The sequence below is a fragment of the Hyperolius riggenbachi genome, chromosome 4 (assembly GCF_040937935.1).
Source record: "Hyperolius riggenbachi isolate aHypRig1 chromosome 4, aHypRig1.pri, whole genome shotgun sequence".
In the NCBI taxonomy this organism is placed as follows: Eukaryota; Metazoa; Chordata; class Amphibia; order Anura; family Hyperoliidae; genus Hyperolius; species Hyperolius riggenbachi.
This window is the reverse complement of record NC_090649.1, coordinates 183,948,804-183,966,749: the sequence shown is the minus strand read 5'-3', so window position 1 is coordinate 183,966,749 and position 17,946 is coordinate 183,948,804. Positions and strand designations below refer to the sequence as shown.

General features: G+C 42.7%; 1 protein-coding gene across 2 annotated transcripts in view; it reads right to left on the bottom strand.

Moving 5' to 3' along the window:
• Window positions 1-1,243: 1,243 nt before the first annotated feature.
• USP13 (ubiquitin specific peptidase 13) overlaps window positions 1,244-17,946 on the bottom strand; it is a 136,367-nt gene continuing 119,664 nt past the window's right edge. For both annotated transcript variants that reach the window (XM_068281067.1, XM_068281068.1), the window contains 2 exons: window positions 14,590-14,674; window positions 1,244-11,408 (listed from right to left, as the gene is read on the bottom strand). In XM_068281067.1, the coding sequence (XP_068137168.1) occupies window positions 11,315-11,408; window positions 14,590-14,674 (179 nt within the window). In that variant the 3' untranslated portion in view covers window positions 1,244-11,314. The remainder of the gene's footprint in view (window positions 11,409-14,589; window positions 14,675-17,946) is intronic.

Genomic DNA, 17,946 nt, shown 5'->3' with positions numbered 1-17,946 from the left:
ACAACGCATCATCAGATGGTATCTTTTGGTGGGGTGAGGCAGGTTTTTCAGGTCGCGAAAGCGGGGGGGGGGGGGGGGGGGGCGGGGGCCGCTGAGCTGGAGGGAGTAGCAGCTAGGACGGGAGGAGAGAGGGCACAGTGGCGGGGAGGGGGTAAGATCCCTCCTCCCTCACCTGGGGCTCCCCGTCCGCCCTCCCCCTCCATTTATTAGTGCAGCATTTATTTGTGTCACAGAGAGCGGGAACGTAATTACTCACCTCCTTGCGTTCCACCGCTGCGTCACTTCCTGCAATGCTGTCCACTGTCAGTGGCTAGCATTGCAGGAAGTGATGCGGTGGTGGAACGCAAGGAAGTGACATAATTAAATGCTGCACTAATAGATGGAGGGGGAGAGTGGATGGGGAGCCCCAGGTGAGGGAGGGGGGGTCTTACCCCCTTCCTTGCCACTGTGCCCGCTGTCCTGGCTTCTACCCCATCCAGGCTAACTAGCTAACTATACTGGGGGCAATTACACTAACTATGCGGGGGGAAGATCCTCACAAGTTTGCCTCAGGCGGAAAAAATTCTAGAACCGGCCCAGGAGATATTTACAGTAAGTGCTTTTGTAAAAAATAAAGGAAATACTTAGAATCCCCCATGAAGTGTTGGGCTTGTCCACGACTTGTCAGATTTGTCTTACTGTGACAGCAACATAGGAAAAAAGTGATTTATGGTGCATTTTATTCTTGAACTGTACATCTTAGATGTATACATTTTCACAATAGTGGTCCTTTAAGAAAAATGAATGACTGTGCAAAGAAATGCTCAGTGTCTGTTTCCACTGGAGCGAATCTGCATGCGTTTTCTCCATGCAGATTTGCATAACCAATGTAAATCGATGGGCCTGTTTCCACTTGTCAGAAATTCTGTACGGTGGACTGTGCAGAAACAATCTGCACAGCAGAGCCATCAGAATTCGCACACCGCAAGGCTAGTGTGCAATTTGCCTTTAATGTATTTAATAGGAAATTTGCGTAGGTTTTTGCCTAAAATCCATGTAAAAGCACACAGGCACTGACAAGGTTAAATTCACATACTTACAGATGAGAATTTTAATGCGTGTTCAAATTAAAATTCGCATTCAAACACGTACGAAATTGCATCCGCATGCGAATTCGTTTTCCTGAACTGCTAGTTGCTAATAACTTTCACCAAGATATTTAAACCATGATTAAAGCAGTGCAAAGAAAAAAGCACAACATTCATAGGTGTGTGAAAATCTTTTAATTCAAAAGTCTGATGACCTCTTAAGGTAACACTTTTTTGTATGCAAAACATGACTCAATAATAGCAACATAATTGTGCTAAACAATGTTGTGATTGATTTTCCGATGAACATTAACTTTATTTTGCATAGTACAACAGTGCTACAGAGCAGTTTGGATGATATGTAACGTTATCTGCATTCTGAACCCTTGACTACCAGAATAACAAAACAATAAGTTACGGCAATATAACCATTTGCACACCGTTGTTTACCCAACTGGATTGATAGAGCATCTTGAAAAACAGAAACACAAAGGCCACAGGAGACAAAAAAAAATGTTATAGGCAGCGAGTGTAATCATGTATACCTGTATTGCTTACCACAATGCTGATATTAGCATATTTCTGCCCTTAAAGGATATCCGAGGTGAACTGACCTGTACACATGCTAACTACAGACATCTATAGGCAGGAGTCCTCATGCCCTTTGCTCACTGCCATCCCCCTCCGTTTTTTGTGAACAAGGAACTGCAAGTCCACCAAGTCAGGCACTACTGAGCAAAGAGCTGGCCTGGTGGTGCCCGTCCTTGATCATGCTTCCGAGTCCAAGAGCGCTCTGTGCATGCGCACTACATAAAGACTGCTCATGCACAGAGGGCTTCTGGCCACAGGCTGCCAGACCAGCACTTGAGCAGAAGTGGGTCACTTGGTACACTTGCAGGGCCTTTTGCACGAGAACGGAGGTGGGCAGGAGTGAACGGGGGAGCAGAGGGCATGAGTACTCCTGCCTATACATGCCTGTAGCCATTATTTATACAAGTCAGTTCACTGCATTGTGTAATAAAGCAGCAGTTGTTGCAAGAGACAGGTGGAACAAATCCGTGCACTTGTATAGACCCTTTCACACCAATCTATTGCAGGTAAGTGTAAGACAATACAACACAACCTGTCAAATTTTTCAGGACAGCTGATGCAGAGTAATTCATTTGGCATACGTATGGACCCAGGCCACAACACAGTGGAGTATACAGGCATTGCTAGTATGCTTGCAGTTGTGTTGAAGCATTTCTGCCATGTATGGGTGGCCTGAGGAACCATTATACAGTGTCATTACAGCTGTGTGATTGCTTATGCTCCACTACAGCCACCGATAGCAGACACAGATCATGGGGCTGATTTGTGAAGGCTGGAATGAAAATGAAACACCCAATAAGATTCTTTGTTTGCTGCACCTGCTGTACTTTAGCTTCAGCTTTAGTAAACCAGTCTCACTGAGTTAGGCATCTAGTGCAGGCCACACACAATGAGATGCAATCAGATTCAATCCAACATCTAGAAGATATTCAAGTATAAGGCTGGCCACACACACAGATATTTGAATGATTCATGATTCATATGTAAATGGTTTTACACATGCAATCGATTGCAAAAGAATGCAAACTAGATCAATTTGCTTCATATGATATTCAGAATCATCAATTTAATTATTTTTCAGACTATACCTTGATTTCTTATAGATGATCTTGCTTTAGTTAAATTCAAGTGACTATCTTAAAGAGGCATACAATGACATATGGTAGAATGTAATACATTAATTAGGATACCTAATTTGACATTAATTATTCAGTTTTCAGCATGAGAAACACTTCCTATAAGTATATATTGCTGTACATTGCGATGTAACCCTGCTCTCCCAGTGATGTTTAGCCTAGGTTATTTAGTTATGCAGTCTCAGGGAGACCAGGGACCATTTGCAATTAACATTTTTTCTCCTGAGTTTTCTCCTAGATGATGAGTTCACACATTGTCAATAAAATGCATTTAAGGACCAGGGGTGGTTTGCCTGATCTGTGCTGCGTGGACTCTCCAGCCCGCAGCACAGATCAGGATTATGCCAGGGCGATCAGACTTACCCCCTTTTCTCCTCACTTGAGGGATGTCCTGCTGGGGGGGTCTGATCGCCGCCCGCTTGCTTCGCTTTGCGGGGGGGCTCTTCAAAACCACCCTCCGCAGCGTTTTCGGCGCTCCCTGCCTTACCGGATATCCGTCCTGCGCATTGAAGGACATGCTTCAGCCTATCATATGCCGGCGATCCTCGGCCAATCAGAGGCCAGGGATCGCCGATCTGCGTCACGGCGCTGCTGCTGCGCAGCGCCGTATGATGTAAACAGCGGGCATTTCTTCCCCGCGTGTTTACATTTTGCCACGATCGGCGGCTCTCCGGCTGTTCACGGAGACACCCTCCATGAACTGACATGGAAACGCCGCTGGTAACCCACTTAAGACCTGCTGACGCCTATGGGCGTTAGCTGGTCCTTAAGTGGTTAAGCCACCAGCAAACAAGAAAATACTGACATTAATTTTGTTAGTTGTTTGCCTACTTCTTGGTACTTTTTCAATTGCAAAATGAACTGAAAAGTTATTTTAAATTGAAGATGAAAAATGACCTCCTAGGAGAAAACTCAGGAGAAAAAGTGAATTGCATACGGGCCCAGGTGTAGTTTCTGCTCACTTCAGAACACACAAACATACATTAGGCAGTGATGCTCCTTGCCAGCAGTAAAGATGTCGCCACCCGGGATAAATCTAAGAATGGAAATCAGGGAAAGGAAAGATTTTACGAGGGGAAACCGCTGACTAAATAATTTACAAATGAATACTGTCAAATATAGCAATCAAATGAAGCAGAGCAGCACAAGTCCGCTTATTGGCATACTGAGTGTTGATTTACCTGACCAGAGTTTTCTTTATATATACAATGTGAACGGGCCCAAAGCAGCGGGCTGTGGCCGTTCTCCAGCTTTGTTAATGTCTCCACTTGTATGTGATTTCTAATTTTTTGGAATAAAGTGGATTTTTATTAGAGTCGTGCTGGATTTTTTCAGGATAAATATTGTTTAATATTATCATTATTAATACATTAGTATAATTTTAATCATTTAAGAAAACTCGAGCCAAAGCCCAGGTTTAGAAAAACATACCGTACTTACCTAAGGAGAGGGAGGCCTCTGTATCCAAATGAGGCTTCCCATTGCGTCCTATGGTCCCCCATTGCTGCTCATGGACCCTCCAGCTGATTGAGGTTGTGCTCCTCCTCTGGCACAAGTGCGGCTGTGCAGCAGGCATCGGAACACGACCAGCTCCGGCTTCCTGTGCAGGCACAATCGCCCACTCATGCTTGAAGGGGGCGTGGCCCTGATCAGATTGCCCACAAGCCCTTGTTAATAACCTTTGAAGGATCCGTCAGCAGAAATGGGGGCCGGAGGATGCTGTGGGAAGCCTCATTAGAATATAGAAGCTTCCCTCCTCTTAGGTAAGTATGTGATTTTGTACCAGAGTTTCAGCTTGGGTACACTTTATGTTATATTCAGTAAAGTTCCTCTTTTATGACCGTGATCTGAATAATAACCTGGGAAAGGATCAGCAATATACTATAACTGTTTAGTAGAATGTAATCAGATTAATAAATGGGAAAGTTGAGAAAGAAGTCTGAATTAGATGAATCATGTTGTTATTCTTTTGTAATTTTTATATTTTTATATCAATCCTACAATTTTACTTAAAAATATTGCATTAGAATGGAGCTGTGTATGATGCCAGCATTATAGTAAGTGGAAATCCTGAAAGCTGAGTGCAGCACATACATACAAAGATGAACCAGCATTGGGTATTGATATGTCTCATAAATCATTAGGGCTGCAGAATATCTGAAGAAGGTGATTTTCAGATAAGGATGTGTACAATACGGTGTTGAAAGATCTGTGCCAAACATTGTTCTGAAGCCAAGGGAATCCTTCATCATTCAGTGCTATTGAGGTTACATCAGTAGCAGCAGGACTGTGTCACAAAAGAGATGACTGTACTATTCTGCATCGAAAACCCTCCGATTCCAATCCCACCCACCTTCTGTGAAAAACCCAACATTGCATTATGCTTTAGAGGACTGCCAGAGAAATCAAGAGGATCCATCATGGGACATTACAATACACACATAGAACACATCACACACACGCGCAAACAGCATCGCTACCATCAATATCCTTACCTCGCACACATCAGACTGCACACATTACCATATACTTCAGTGTTACATTAGGATCATGTAAAACTCTTGGCTGATTAATGCAATTCCTGTACCACATTAAATTGGGACACACATTTAAATATTTGCTTTTTTACATGTCATATCAACTTACATCAATTGTAATATCAAGTCTATTCTGTGCACCTTTAGAACTTACAATAAGTGAAATGTCTGTATAGCATGAAGGGAGATGCTTTACAATGGCCGTAGCCCTGCAGGGAATAATTAGCTACTCTTCACCTACTGTATTGTGGGTATTGCAGTAACACTTTAACTGTGGGTAGAGTGGAGGAAGGGTTAAAGGCCAAGTTCACAATCACATTTTTAATGCTTATGATAATAAAAATGCAAAAATTAGCAGTGCCAAATGTTTTGCACATTGTGTGTCAATGTTTTTTTAAGGTGCATTTATTGAAAGTAACTGGCATCATCAGCCAATCTCTTACTAGCACAAGAACCAGAAAACCGTCTCTGCTGTTTTAACAAATGTTTAGAGTGAACAAGGCTAAACATATTCTGAGAAATAATATTAGCTAGTTCAAAAAATAGGGGTTTAGTGGAACAAAAAAGAATACTGTAAATAAGATCAGAGCTCTGCTTTAATACCAGTCCATATGCAATCATTTGTGGTCAGTTTCCACAGCTGCAAGCTACAGCTCTTTACAAGACTTGGTTTGAATTCCACTTTTGTAAAAAAATAAAAATAAAAAAAAGGGCTATATCAGTGCTACAAAATATAATTTTGTAATTTATTTCTGACAAAAATGATCTTTCTATTTCAATCTGCCAGCTATAAGTGACCAAAACTCAAATAGATTGTTTCTTCCTTCCATGGAATTAGTACCAGTAACTTCATTATGTACAGTAAGTAAAAACCTGCACATAGTATTGCAACTCCTCCCACACACCTGGGGTAATAAGGTGACAGGAACAAACTCTGAACTACCATTCTGGCATTTCTATTACAGAGTAACTGTCAGGCATGAAATCAATTCTTTATTTTTATCTGGTAAACAAGTAATAAGGATGCTAACAAGGCAACCCAAACGTTAAAAATCACTCTTAATTTTCTTCTCCATAAAACATCATTACCCAGTTTCCCTGGCTCTTATTTGGTACCTCTGCCACACAAAGGAAGTTGCACGGCATGCCGGTTTTTTTTTTCTTCTTTACTTTCCTCTCACAGACATAGCTAATGCAGCCTGATTGGCTGGAGCCTCTTTACCTCCCGTTTTCCACCCCCACACCTCTGTTCCTCTCTGATTGGCCAATATTTCTCATGCTGAGAAAAGCAGCTTCTGAAATGAAATCCGATCCATACAAATAAACCAGCTGTGCAGAGTCACACAATGGTGATTTATGACAATGCACTTTCTACTGCAGAGCTGGGTGGGAGTGCCTGAAGACCAGGAGGAGGGCGGGCAATGATACACAGACAGAGTAAGGGAGGAAATTATGTCAGGATTGGCTTCAAGATAGACACAATCAAAATAGAAAATCCTAAGAAGGATTTTCTCTTTTTTTTACTATAGAAAAATCACTAAAATCAAAATGTGGACAGTGCAATACATATGTTATGTAAGTAAAAAAAGTATTTATCTACTTATATATGTGGGTTTTTTTCTGAGATAGTATGGCTGACAGCTCCTCTTTAAGAACCCGATGTAATGGCTCTGTGTGTATCCAAGTAGAAAAATAACAAAGAAAGGAGGCACAAACAATGCTTGCCAAAATCTTTGTACTTTATATATCTGAATTGGGAAAAGTGCTTTCTCCACAACAAAAGTGGAATTTCATTTTAAAACTGCTTAAGGTTGATGAAATGCACACTTCATTACGTTAATGCTGATGATTGCAAAGATTCCAAGAAGGTTGGAAACTGCAGTAACGTTAATTTTTAAGGCACTTGTTCAAATGAACTGTTCATATACTTGATTGATATCATTATGGCGAGCAGATGAAATAAAAATCAGTTAGCGAGCTTCAGGGCACTCTGATAAAACTGACAAAATAAAATTCCATAGATGCCGCAATACAGCAGCAGCATTTTTGGCTTGTTTCATATTGGATTATTTTGGCTGTGACTATGCAAACAATAGCAATATGCTACGGCTAACCAAATTATCAGATAATAGCAACTGGGTTGTGGGAAAATGAAATGTGTTCGTTTAGGAATTATGTTGTCAGCAGTAAACAGGGGCACCGTGAAAAACGTACAGGAAGTACTGCTGTACAAATCTTTACTTTTGGGGGCCTTAGCCAATCAGAACATTGATTCCTCACCAGCAGTAGCTGTCCTCCATTCCCACTACACTGGTTATGCCTTCTTTACATGTGTTCCACCAGTTTTCTTGTTCCAGCAGCCATCCCAGCCAACTGTGATCTGTGAAAGTGATTGGAGCTGCAGTTAGCTGTACTATGTTTGTAGACAGTGGTGTAGCTAAGGGGCTGTGCGCCCCAGTGCAAGTTTTACATTGCCAGCCCCCCCCCCTCCCCCCAGCACTCTAAACATAAACATTGATACAGCACACCAAAACCTGCCAAGGCCAGCTAAAGTGTCAGAGGTACAAGAACGGGATGGGGAACAGTTTGTTAATGATTACTACAATTCAAAGAATCTATAGAAGTGATTATTGCCAGCAAAGGACCAATAAAGAGCTAACACTGCAATTGTGGGAGGGTCCTACAGGACTTTTCTTCCCACAGTCTATCTATTGAAACTTTTAAAGTCAGTACTCAGTACTGCTTATTATCATCCTTTCAAGCATCCAAGTGAACCAGTACCCAGTCCATCAGTGTCCAAAATGGGCAGTTTTGCATGTGTGAGCATGTGAGTGTGTGTGTGTGGGGGGGGGGGGGGGGGGAGTTGCAAATGGGGGCCGATGTTGATCTAGTATTGGCCCCATAATTCTGAAATTGGCCTGGGCAGTATATAATGGCTTCATTGAACATCAAAATTACATATTCAGATTATTTTCTTTATATTATTTTAAAGTTGTATTTAAGGAAATAGAACTCTAGTATGACATTAACATTCAATGGACTTCAGAAAGTGCTTCGTACTCAATCAGACTAAGATTGACTGGAGAAAGGCATTTATAAATGGAACAGATTACTTTCATAGCATAATCTGCCAGGTGCAGCAACTCGCACACTCAGTTTTTACAATTACATGACAGGCACGACTCAGAATTAGAATTTCTCAGGTACTTTTCTGGCAGAATGGAAGACTTTATTTGACTAGTTCTACAACACCTCTCTTTGTGGCTGCACACAATTATGCCTTCTTTGCATATTAGGGACTGTCCTACCCAAGGACTGATTGATCGCTTTTGTGGGGTCAATGAGCTTAAAGCAAACTGAGGCATTTTTTAAAATAAAAAGTTGGATCTTACAGAGGCTTCCCCCGTCCTGCTCAGGACCACAGCTGCTGTCCAGGACCCTCTGAAAGTTTGTCTCCAGACTCAATGCCGCGTATGAGTGCAGCCACACTGCACCTGCACAAGCACGGCCACCACGCCTGCACTGTTGCACAAGGCCACTTGTAGATGAGCGGCTTTGTCTTCCTGCACAGGTGTGGCTCTACTTGCACAGGCGCAGTACGGTGGCGCCTGTACACTGCGGTGGGTGTGGTCATAAGAAATTATCTAACAATCGCTTGTCAGATATGTTCATAGGGTCCGTGTGTAACAACAGTGGGCGTGTGGAGGAGACGGAAGCCTCTGGGCTAGCCAGAAGCTTCCCTCTACTGAGGTAAGTATCTAACTTTCTTTTTTAACTGCCTTGGGTTCACTTAAAGGACTTCTGTGTGGTCTGCAAGCCTGTCAGACACTTTCTGCACTGCAACAGCAGAACGACAATTATGGTAGGCTTGTAAATCCATTTTATGTTTAACTTTTATGTATACTTATTGTATATATAGTTATAAGTTCAACTATCAGAAATATCATTTTAGCCTACATCAAGCAGTTCCCAGTAGCAGCAAAGAATAATGGGGCACAGAACTACTGGACAGATAATCTACAGAAACTGTATTAAGAAGCAAATGCCAAGTAAACCTGAAATCATCATCAAATTTTGTCCACTGTAACAGATCTGAGAGTCACTCCTCTTCCTCCCTTTACGCCTCTTCTTTCTTATGCGATTCCCTTTACAAGATGTCTGTATGCATGTGCATGCAGGGGTTGCTGTACCAACAAAAATCTAGCCTGAGAGATATATAGTGGGCAATTGCTGGGCGGGGAAATGCAGCCTATTCTGGATGGTATGCTGCAATTTCCCGCAGCACACACTCAAATCCCTATATCTGCAGCACGAGTGCCGCGGACGAATAGGAAACTGCTGCGGCACCTGGTGGAAATAAGCCCTAACTGCATCTCTCCCTGCATACCTGTTTCTGCTGCTTATAGCTGTGTGTGACACCATCACTTCCAAATCTGCTCCCTAATTCACACATCTGTGCTCTCTTATCTGCATAACAGGATTGAAGTTGACTATTGCATGCTGCAATCCACTCTCTTCCTGTCTTCATTCACATTACAGAGGGAAGCCATCAGACCAGCAAAGCACAATTACAGCAGCCCTGAAATACACTGTACAGACTGCTGGTAATACAGAAATGTCAGCAATAAGCAGCCAAGGGTTTCTCAGAGGGGCGAAACAAGTAATGTCTGACAGCATTATTGATCAGGAGTAATGCTGAGGTTATTTCAGCATATTTATATTATCAGTTCACTCAGCCTTTAACATTTGCAACTGCACATTGAATAGTGTGGACGTTAATGCAAAACTTGCTTACCTGAATTTCTGTACTGTATGTAAATGCTGTAATCCTTTACAACTAACCCCAATATAGAATTCTGCCTAAGAAATATTTTCTTGCACTATGTTACAATATTTGCCCAAGACTCTACATTCCACATACACTTCCAGATTTCTCCCACTGGAGTCTCATTGTTGGGATAAAATACAAGAATCTGACCTGATGAGGAGATTTATCTATGGCTCGTATGTATTGTTCCCCTTGGTTGGCAGCAACTGTTACTATTTAGTTAAGGTGCTCCATTGTAATATTACATATGCCAACACAGTTTAATGATATCCAGCACTATTCTAATATGATGTGCTCTATTACTAAATTGCCAGCTCCTAAGTGCAGCCTGTGAGGTATTTCTGAAACATCGGCCAGGAAGGTGCTGGTGCTGTGTGTTGAGCTGCTGATCCTTTTCTTGTTCATTCTGGTGTGTTTAGCTGAATAAATGCTTTGTATGTACACAACGACGCGAAATGGCCACAATGTGAAAGATTTCAAACATTAACGCCAACTGTAACTTTACCGACACAATTCAACTTCCACAAGCCTGTCATTTACAGGGAATTATTTAAAACTATTAAAAAAAATAAAAGTACGAAGGATGACCTGGATACATTCCAATTTGTATACATTACCTCTGTCTACATTAAAGTGTTTACAGAAGAATCAACTAAAAAATAAATGATATTCCCTAATTCATGGCATGTCTATAGTCAGTAATAATGGGAGAAAGTTTAAGGCTTTTTATATATGGGTATTTTCCAGCAACTGTTTACATTCTGTGGAAACGGTTATCTAGAAATACAAGCAGATACTGCCATCTGCTGAGCATTTCTTACAACTGCAAGTAAAACGTAGGTAATGTGGAACTGCGATTTGATAAGTATTCCCAGGTAATAATGCCCCCAAGAGAATAAAAACATTCCTAATGTTTGTAATACAGTAAAAGGCACCACTCATTCACTGACATTGCACAAAACAAATTATGCTTTTTCTCTAGTAGAAATTCCAGTTTAACACTTAATAAAGTATTATCTTTCTCTCTTTATATAAACTATAAATATTTTAGGTTTCTCTTGGAATTCTGGCAGCCTGACATTTTCTTACTCATCTATTCTTTAGCTAGTATGAACAGTCAATGGCTTTCTACAGGCCTGGGCCTCCACTTAGCCCTTAGCAAGGCAATCTGTGATAGAAGTAGATGTAGCCCAGGTCCTTAGGTGGTCGCTCCGATGATGAAACTTTATGGTCATTGAAAATCACCCATCTGAAAAACACAAACAGAAAAATCAAAGCTTGTTTATTTTAAAATCTTACGGAAATCCACAGAAATTCGATGGGAAGCCACAGAAAGAGCAAACTCGATCCAGCCAAGTCGTGGCCGAACAAGACGGCTCTGGAAGCCGGGCGGACATCCGTGTGAACCAGCCCTTACTTTCCCCAAATGGAGCTCTTTAGGGGAAGGGGCGTGACTTAATTACATGCACAAAGAGTGGATGGTCAAATTATATGAATCCTCCACTATTTACAAAATATAACGGGAGAATAGGCACCCAAGGGTGGATAAAACTGAGTTAAAAACAATTAAAATGTAAAAGAAAACAGGTGGCTTACCTCAATGGATGTCACAGAATGCAAAGCAAAAAGGAGTTTATTTAGACAGTGGCTGGCAATGCATTTTGTGGGCTCTTACCCATTTCTTCAGGTAAATAATCGCGCTAAAGAAATAACAAAGCAGAGATAAGAGGCTCTCAGACAGGGGTGTTTCTAGCCACTTTGTCACTCCAGGCAAGAAAACCTGTGGCGCCCCCCCCCCCCCCCCCACTCAAATCTCAGGGCCAGCCAGGGGAGAGTGGGGCATATAATATCAAGAGGGGTCACGCCACTCACTATGAGGGTGTCCCCTCTGCTGCTCTGTACACTGCGCAGCAAGTGTGTCTCCCTCCGAGTCCTGCCCAGACCCACACAGCAGCAGGCATGATGCTATATATGCCTGTGTTTAATATCCATTCCCAGGAGCCACTGGGCGAGCGGGGGGGATATGGGCGAGCGGGGGGGCGGAATCAGGGCCGGCCAGCCAGCCAGGATGCATATAAAAAAATTATCAAGAGCAGCAGTCAGATCTGAGGATTGGCACTCACTGTCTGTGTGTGTGTCGTCTCTCAGGCTCTGCTAGTTTGTGCGCTGTGTGCACACTGACTCAGGTCAGGTGTCAGCCGGCGGTAGCACTGGTCCCTCCGTCTGGCGTCACACACGGTGCCTTCAAGCACGTGTGACAGGCGGGGGGCGGAGTTAGGGGCGGCGCCGGCGCGGCGTGTAAACAAACTAGCGTGCGGCGGCCGCACGCTCTAAACAGAGAGGGAGAGAGGGGGCGGGGAGAGGGGGCGAACCAGTAGGCGGCGGCACAGCACTCCCACATAAACTAATGTGCGTGCTGCTGCTGCTCGCTCGGAAAAGAGGAGAGGAAGGGGGCGGACCAGTAGGCGGCGCCGGGCACAGGCTGAGCTGCCTGTCACAGCCGGCGCCGACCTGGCTGAAAAAAATAAATAAAATAAACACGAACAGAGCGGTGACTTGTCGGGAGGGCGCCCACTTCCACCAATGGCGCTATAGGCAAAAATTTAGAGTTGCCTAGTGACTCAGACGCCCCTGCTCTCAGAGTTTGGCTTTGTTATTAGATTGGCACAATTATCCATGTCATTCCATTGAGGTTAGCCACCTCTTTGTTTCCAAATTAAATTATTTTTAACTCCATTTTATCCATCTTGTGAGCCTCTTCCCCCCATTGTGCATCACACCCTCCTTTGGGGGGGACACTGGTCCCCAGCCATATGTGCTACAGTCGAGGCCATTACTTTTTCTGCTTGAGGAGCAAGCGCATCTAGAAGAATTTAGGTTCACCCGAGTGGAGAGGGGCCTAAAATCTCCACCTGCCTTATTGGTTGCTTGGTCCTATCAGCACCCTTTTTGTGAGTACACTTCCTTCTCTTCCTCCAATTTTTGGGTTTTACTGTAAGATTCGGCTCTTGTTGTCTCTGGTTTTTTTTTAAGGTAACATGTCATCTTGTTTCCATGCAAGCGCTGCATGCATACTGGCTCTACATACTCTGGCACTCTTATTGGCCTGTGGAAGCGGGCTTAGACCCGTGAAACATGTTGCTGGTGCAAAAATAAATTCTCTTTTTTCCCAAGAGAATGTCCTTATTGAGGTAAGCCACCTCATTTATCATTTTTACTGTTGTTTTTAACTCCGTTTTTTAAACCCCTGGGCGCTTCTTTACCCTCATTGTGTTGTATCTCCCCAGTCCATTTACAAAATATGCTATGCCAGTTATAACACTAAAACAGAACATTTTCAATATGACAACAGAATAAATACTGAAATATCCAGGTCCCTATCCCTACGGGGAAATGTATCCTCTTTTCATTGGATTGGTCTCTTATGTCTTGTTTGCAAAAGACAAAAGTAAGGACATTTATGTAGCATATGGTTACTTCAGATAACAAGCTGTAATCACTGTGCAGAGAGTGAGAGAGAGAAAGGATGGACAGGATCTATCAGTACAGCTGTGCACAGTGCTGACATCGACAGGAGAAACCAGGCAGCAGAAACCTGCTATGGGAAAGAAGTAACGGTGGAAAAATACTTCAGTAAGCAGATCTGTTACTTTAAAGAGAATCTGTATTGTTAAGATCGCACAAAAGTAAACATACCAGTGCGTTAGGGGACATCTCCTATTCCCCTCTGTCACAATTTCGCCGCTCCCCGCTGCATTAAAAGCAGTCAAAAACCGTTTTAAAAAGTTTGTTTATAAACAAACAAAATGGCCACCAAAACCGGAAGTAGGATGATGTACAGTATGTCCACACATAGAAAATACATCCATACACAAGCAGGCTGTATACAGCCTTCCTTTTGAATCTCAAGAGATCATTTGTGTGTTTACCTTCTTCTCCCCTGCAGCTATCATCCACTGAAGAGTGACAGGCTGATTGTTTCTTCCTGCAGACAGCTCTGCAATGTCTGTAATTCCTCATGTGACAGCCCAGCTCCTTTCACAGCCTAACAGAGGAGGATTTATCCAGCTTGTAAAGCTCTCTTCTCTCACTGAGAGCAGAGAAGCTGTCTAAAGTAAATAACACACACAGGAGTATGCATAGAGGGGGCCTGGGGGGGGGGCGTGCATAACAGATCAACAACACTGAAGAGTTGGCAGCCTTCCAGACACAGGGCGACAAATCCGACAGGGAAAGATAAGTTGATTTATTACAGAGATGGTGATAGTAGAAAGTGCTGCAGTAAGCCAGAACACATTAGAATAGGTTTAGGAACTTGTAGGATAGTAGAAAAAAGGATGACATTTTTGTTACATAGTCTCTTTAAGCTGCAGATACTGTAATTCCATATTTATATAGTCTTGCTTTAAATTGCAGCATCATATACATACCTTCCCTCTTTTTTTATATGACAGACATAGTGCCCAGACATGGTGGATGTTCCTGCATGGCTGATGAATGCAAAAAGTTCATATCCTGAAAAATATAGTTTATGTATCAGATTTCCATCAACAGTTGTCTTATTTAAGTGTACTGAACCTAAGTCATAATCTATGCTATAGATGTAGAACACATAGAATGCATTCACTTCAGTATCTGCTTTGAATAACTACTCCAAGAACCATCTACAGTGTATACAGCCTACTCTGCACAAAGGATTCACAGGGTTTAGAGGCGATAACAGAAATTACATTTCAATATTAGGAAAACACAGGTAGCACATACACTTACACTTACACTTACTGTATGTAAATTACAGCTGCAGCGAAATACAGTCAATTCCACCCAAAATGTTTATTTTAGCTCATATGGAATCAATGGAGTAAATTATGATAAATTAGCTTAGGACTGGCCAAAGGCTACATGTGCTCTTTGCAGTTCCTGTGCATCACCTCCTATTTGGACCAACCTTTTGTTTATCACTACCAAGAGTGTTTTTTTTAACTAAAGTTAAAACCAAAAGCAACACAACTAGCCATATTTGTGTAATAAAATACCCACAGAGTCAGGCCTGGAACCCACTAGATGCGCTTTTCGGAGGGCTTTGTGATTTGAAAAACTCTTGCTAATGTAATGCTATGGGTGTGATCCCACCAGAGTGATGTGATTTTATAAAAATCCCTCAAAGCATGCATTAGCAAAAGCTTTTCAAATCACTAGTGCTTAGAAAAGGCTGCTAGTGGGTTTGAGCCCTTACAGTGATTGAAAAGACCCATTATGTTGCCAGAATAGAGATAGGTGTAACAATGCCATTTCATCATTTCTGAGGAGTCCATATAAAAACATTACAAGGGTTTTCTACCACAGATTCCCCAAACTGGCTGCAGCCCGTCCCAGGTCACCCTCAAACTTAACTGTGGTCCCCACAGAGTCTTTGGCAGAGTAGCATCTCACCTGCTTCGATGGGCATGCTACTCTGTCAGACTGTGCCTCCATGCTACCCATATTCATCCTCCCAGGAGCGACTCTCCTCCGTGACTCGGCACATGTTATTACGTAATAACATGCTGTGGGCCACAGAGACGATGTGGCCAGCGGTGGATGAAGTCATTGTCATGGTCACCATGTGATAAATGTCAGATTGTAAATCAGGGAGAGGAAAGATTTTACAATGGAAAAAACACTGCTTAAATTATTTATACATAATTATTGTAAAAATGAAGCGCTTTTTTTAATTACATTATTTCCACTGGAGTTCCTCTTTAAGCTCAGGGGTGACTCGGGCGGCCCAGCAGCTATTTTAGGGCCCTGGGCCAATTGCCTAGGTTGCCCATATGGTAGCACCGGCTCTGCATGGTCTACTGGGTCTTCTATTTCAATCAGCAAATATATAATAACAAAAATCAGAAAACATCTAAAAAATATACGTCAAAGAACATGGTGAGTCGGATAATCTGGCATTAGCTAGAAGACATCCCGCTGGCAGGGAATGCAGCTAAATTAGACACTTAAAATGGCAAAAGCATGACTTGAAGGTAAATGCCCAATATTTTACTGCAGAGGATGTGTGACCTAATGTCAAGGCTTCTGTTACTAGAGTGGTGTGTTTGAATAGGATGTTTTTCCGAGCTCCAGAGAAACTGCATTAAATCATACTGATCATAATTTAGTCTGACATGAGTGTGTAATGTAATGAGAGGGCACATGAGCCACAACTGGACCTGCACCACAGCTGCTTACATCAAACACTGACATCCAGTATGTCCAAGCAGCAGGAAGCACAAATACAGCAAGTATACAGAAATCACAGGCTGTTGGAAGTAGGATGGCAGCTTTAATAAGTAACGTGAATACTAATAACTTTAGGCCGCTCCTGAAGTGAGATGCAGATGCGGTGAAAATGTAGGAAAAAACTCGTGCCAAAGGAAAATTGTAACGATTGGGGAATTATCTCTGTGGTCAGCGCACAAGATGTCCGTTGACACTGCGGAAATTCTCCACAAGCGTTTAAATAACAAAACCCAGCTTTGGTGCAATGCACCTGTAGAGAGGAATTCCCACCGGCAGATGGAGCTGTGGAGTGCAGAGGAATGAACCCTCTGCACTGTCACAGATGCCAGTTGGAAATTGTACGAGATGAAACAAGAATGGCGATTGCTAATAGAGACACAAGACTGAATGAGACAAAGCGTGACTGAGTAGGAAAGGCACAGCAAAGAACCACAATCTGAACCTCAAAGAAAATAACAAACGAACTACCTAAATGCGGTCGCCACACGAGACGCGCAACAGCGACAAAACACGTTAATGGCGCGGTCTCTGCATGAGAAGTGCAACAGAGACAAAAACACGCCAACCCTGACTAACAACTGAACCTAACAAAGACGACAGACAAATAACGCGAACGCTTGCTAATCGGTTGCCTCCCACCAGACAACAGCAAGCGTTCGTGCTGGACAAGACAGACTAAAGGAGTAACCAGTAGCAACCGCAGCTAAGGTTATACTCCAAGACAGACAAAGGAGATCCACCGCCACTACCGCCAGGGCGAATGCGATCTAGGAACGAGACCAAACGAATTACTGCCAGCCGCCGCAGGCGACAGTACAATCGCAGGGACCAGACAAAAACAGCACAGGAATAAACAGTACAAATAATACAAAGCCTGACTGCACTATAGAGAATGCAAGATGCACTCCCCAATAATTAACTACACTAGAATCTTCGCCAACAATCAGCAGAGGGGCTGAAACTCCAGGAAAGTTAGCAGGAACAAACCTTCATGACCAGCAAGGAATTCTGGGAGGAAATGGTATTTATACTGCAAGCCATCAAAGGAAGCAGCTAAGCAATTTGCATGACAAGTGGATGCAAATTCCTCCCCAGAACAGCAACTCTGAAACTTGCAGAATGAAGACAGGTCTCTTTTCCAGGGACCTGCAGCACTCAGACCTAAAAAAATGGTCAAAAAGCTGTCTGCCTGTGCAGACAGAAGAGCAGATCATTACAAAAATCTCATTTTGAGCTACTAAAGCCCCCTTGCTACCTTTGAAAGCAGATTACAACGAGGTACATCAAAGTTAACATAAAAATTCTTCAGTAAAAAGGTGACGAAAATACTGAACTCACATATCACGCCTATCAAACATACAATAAAATCACAGCATTAATTCCTGACCGAAGGCCCGATCCGCACATCTAATGCATTTATTCCAACATGTTACAAGGGGGGGGGGGGGGGGTCCCACATGTTTTTACATTGAAAAGTATTGTGTTGTGGGTGAGCGCAGATGCAATTCAGTCTACTA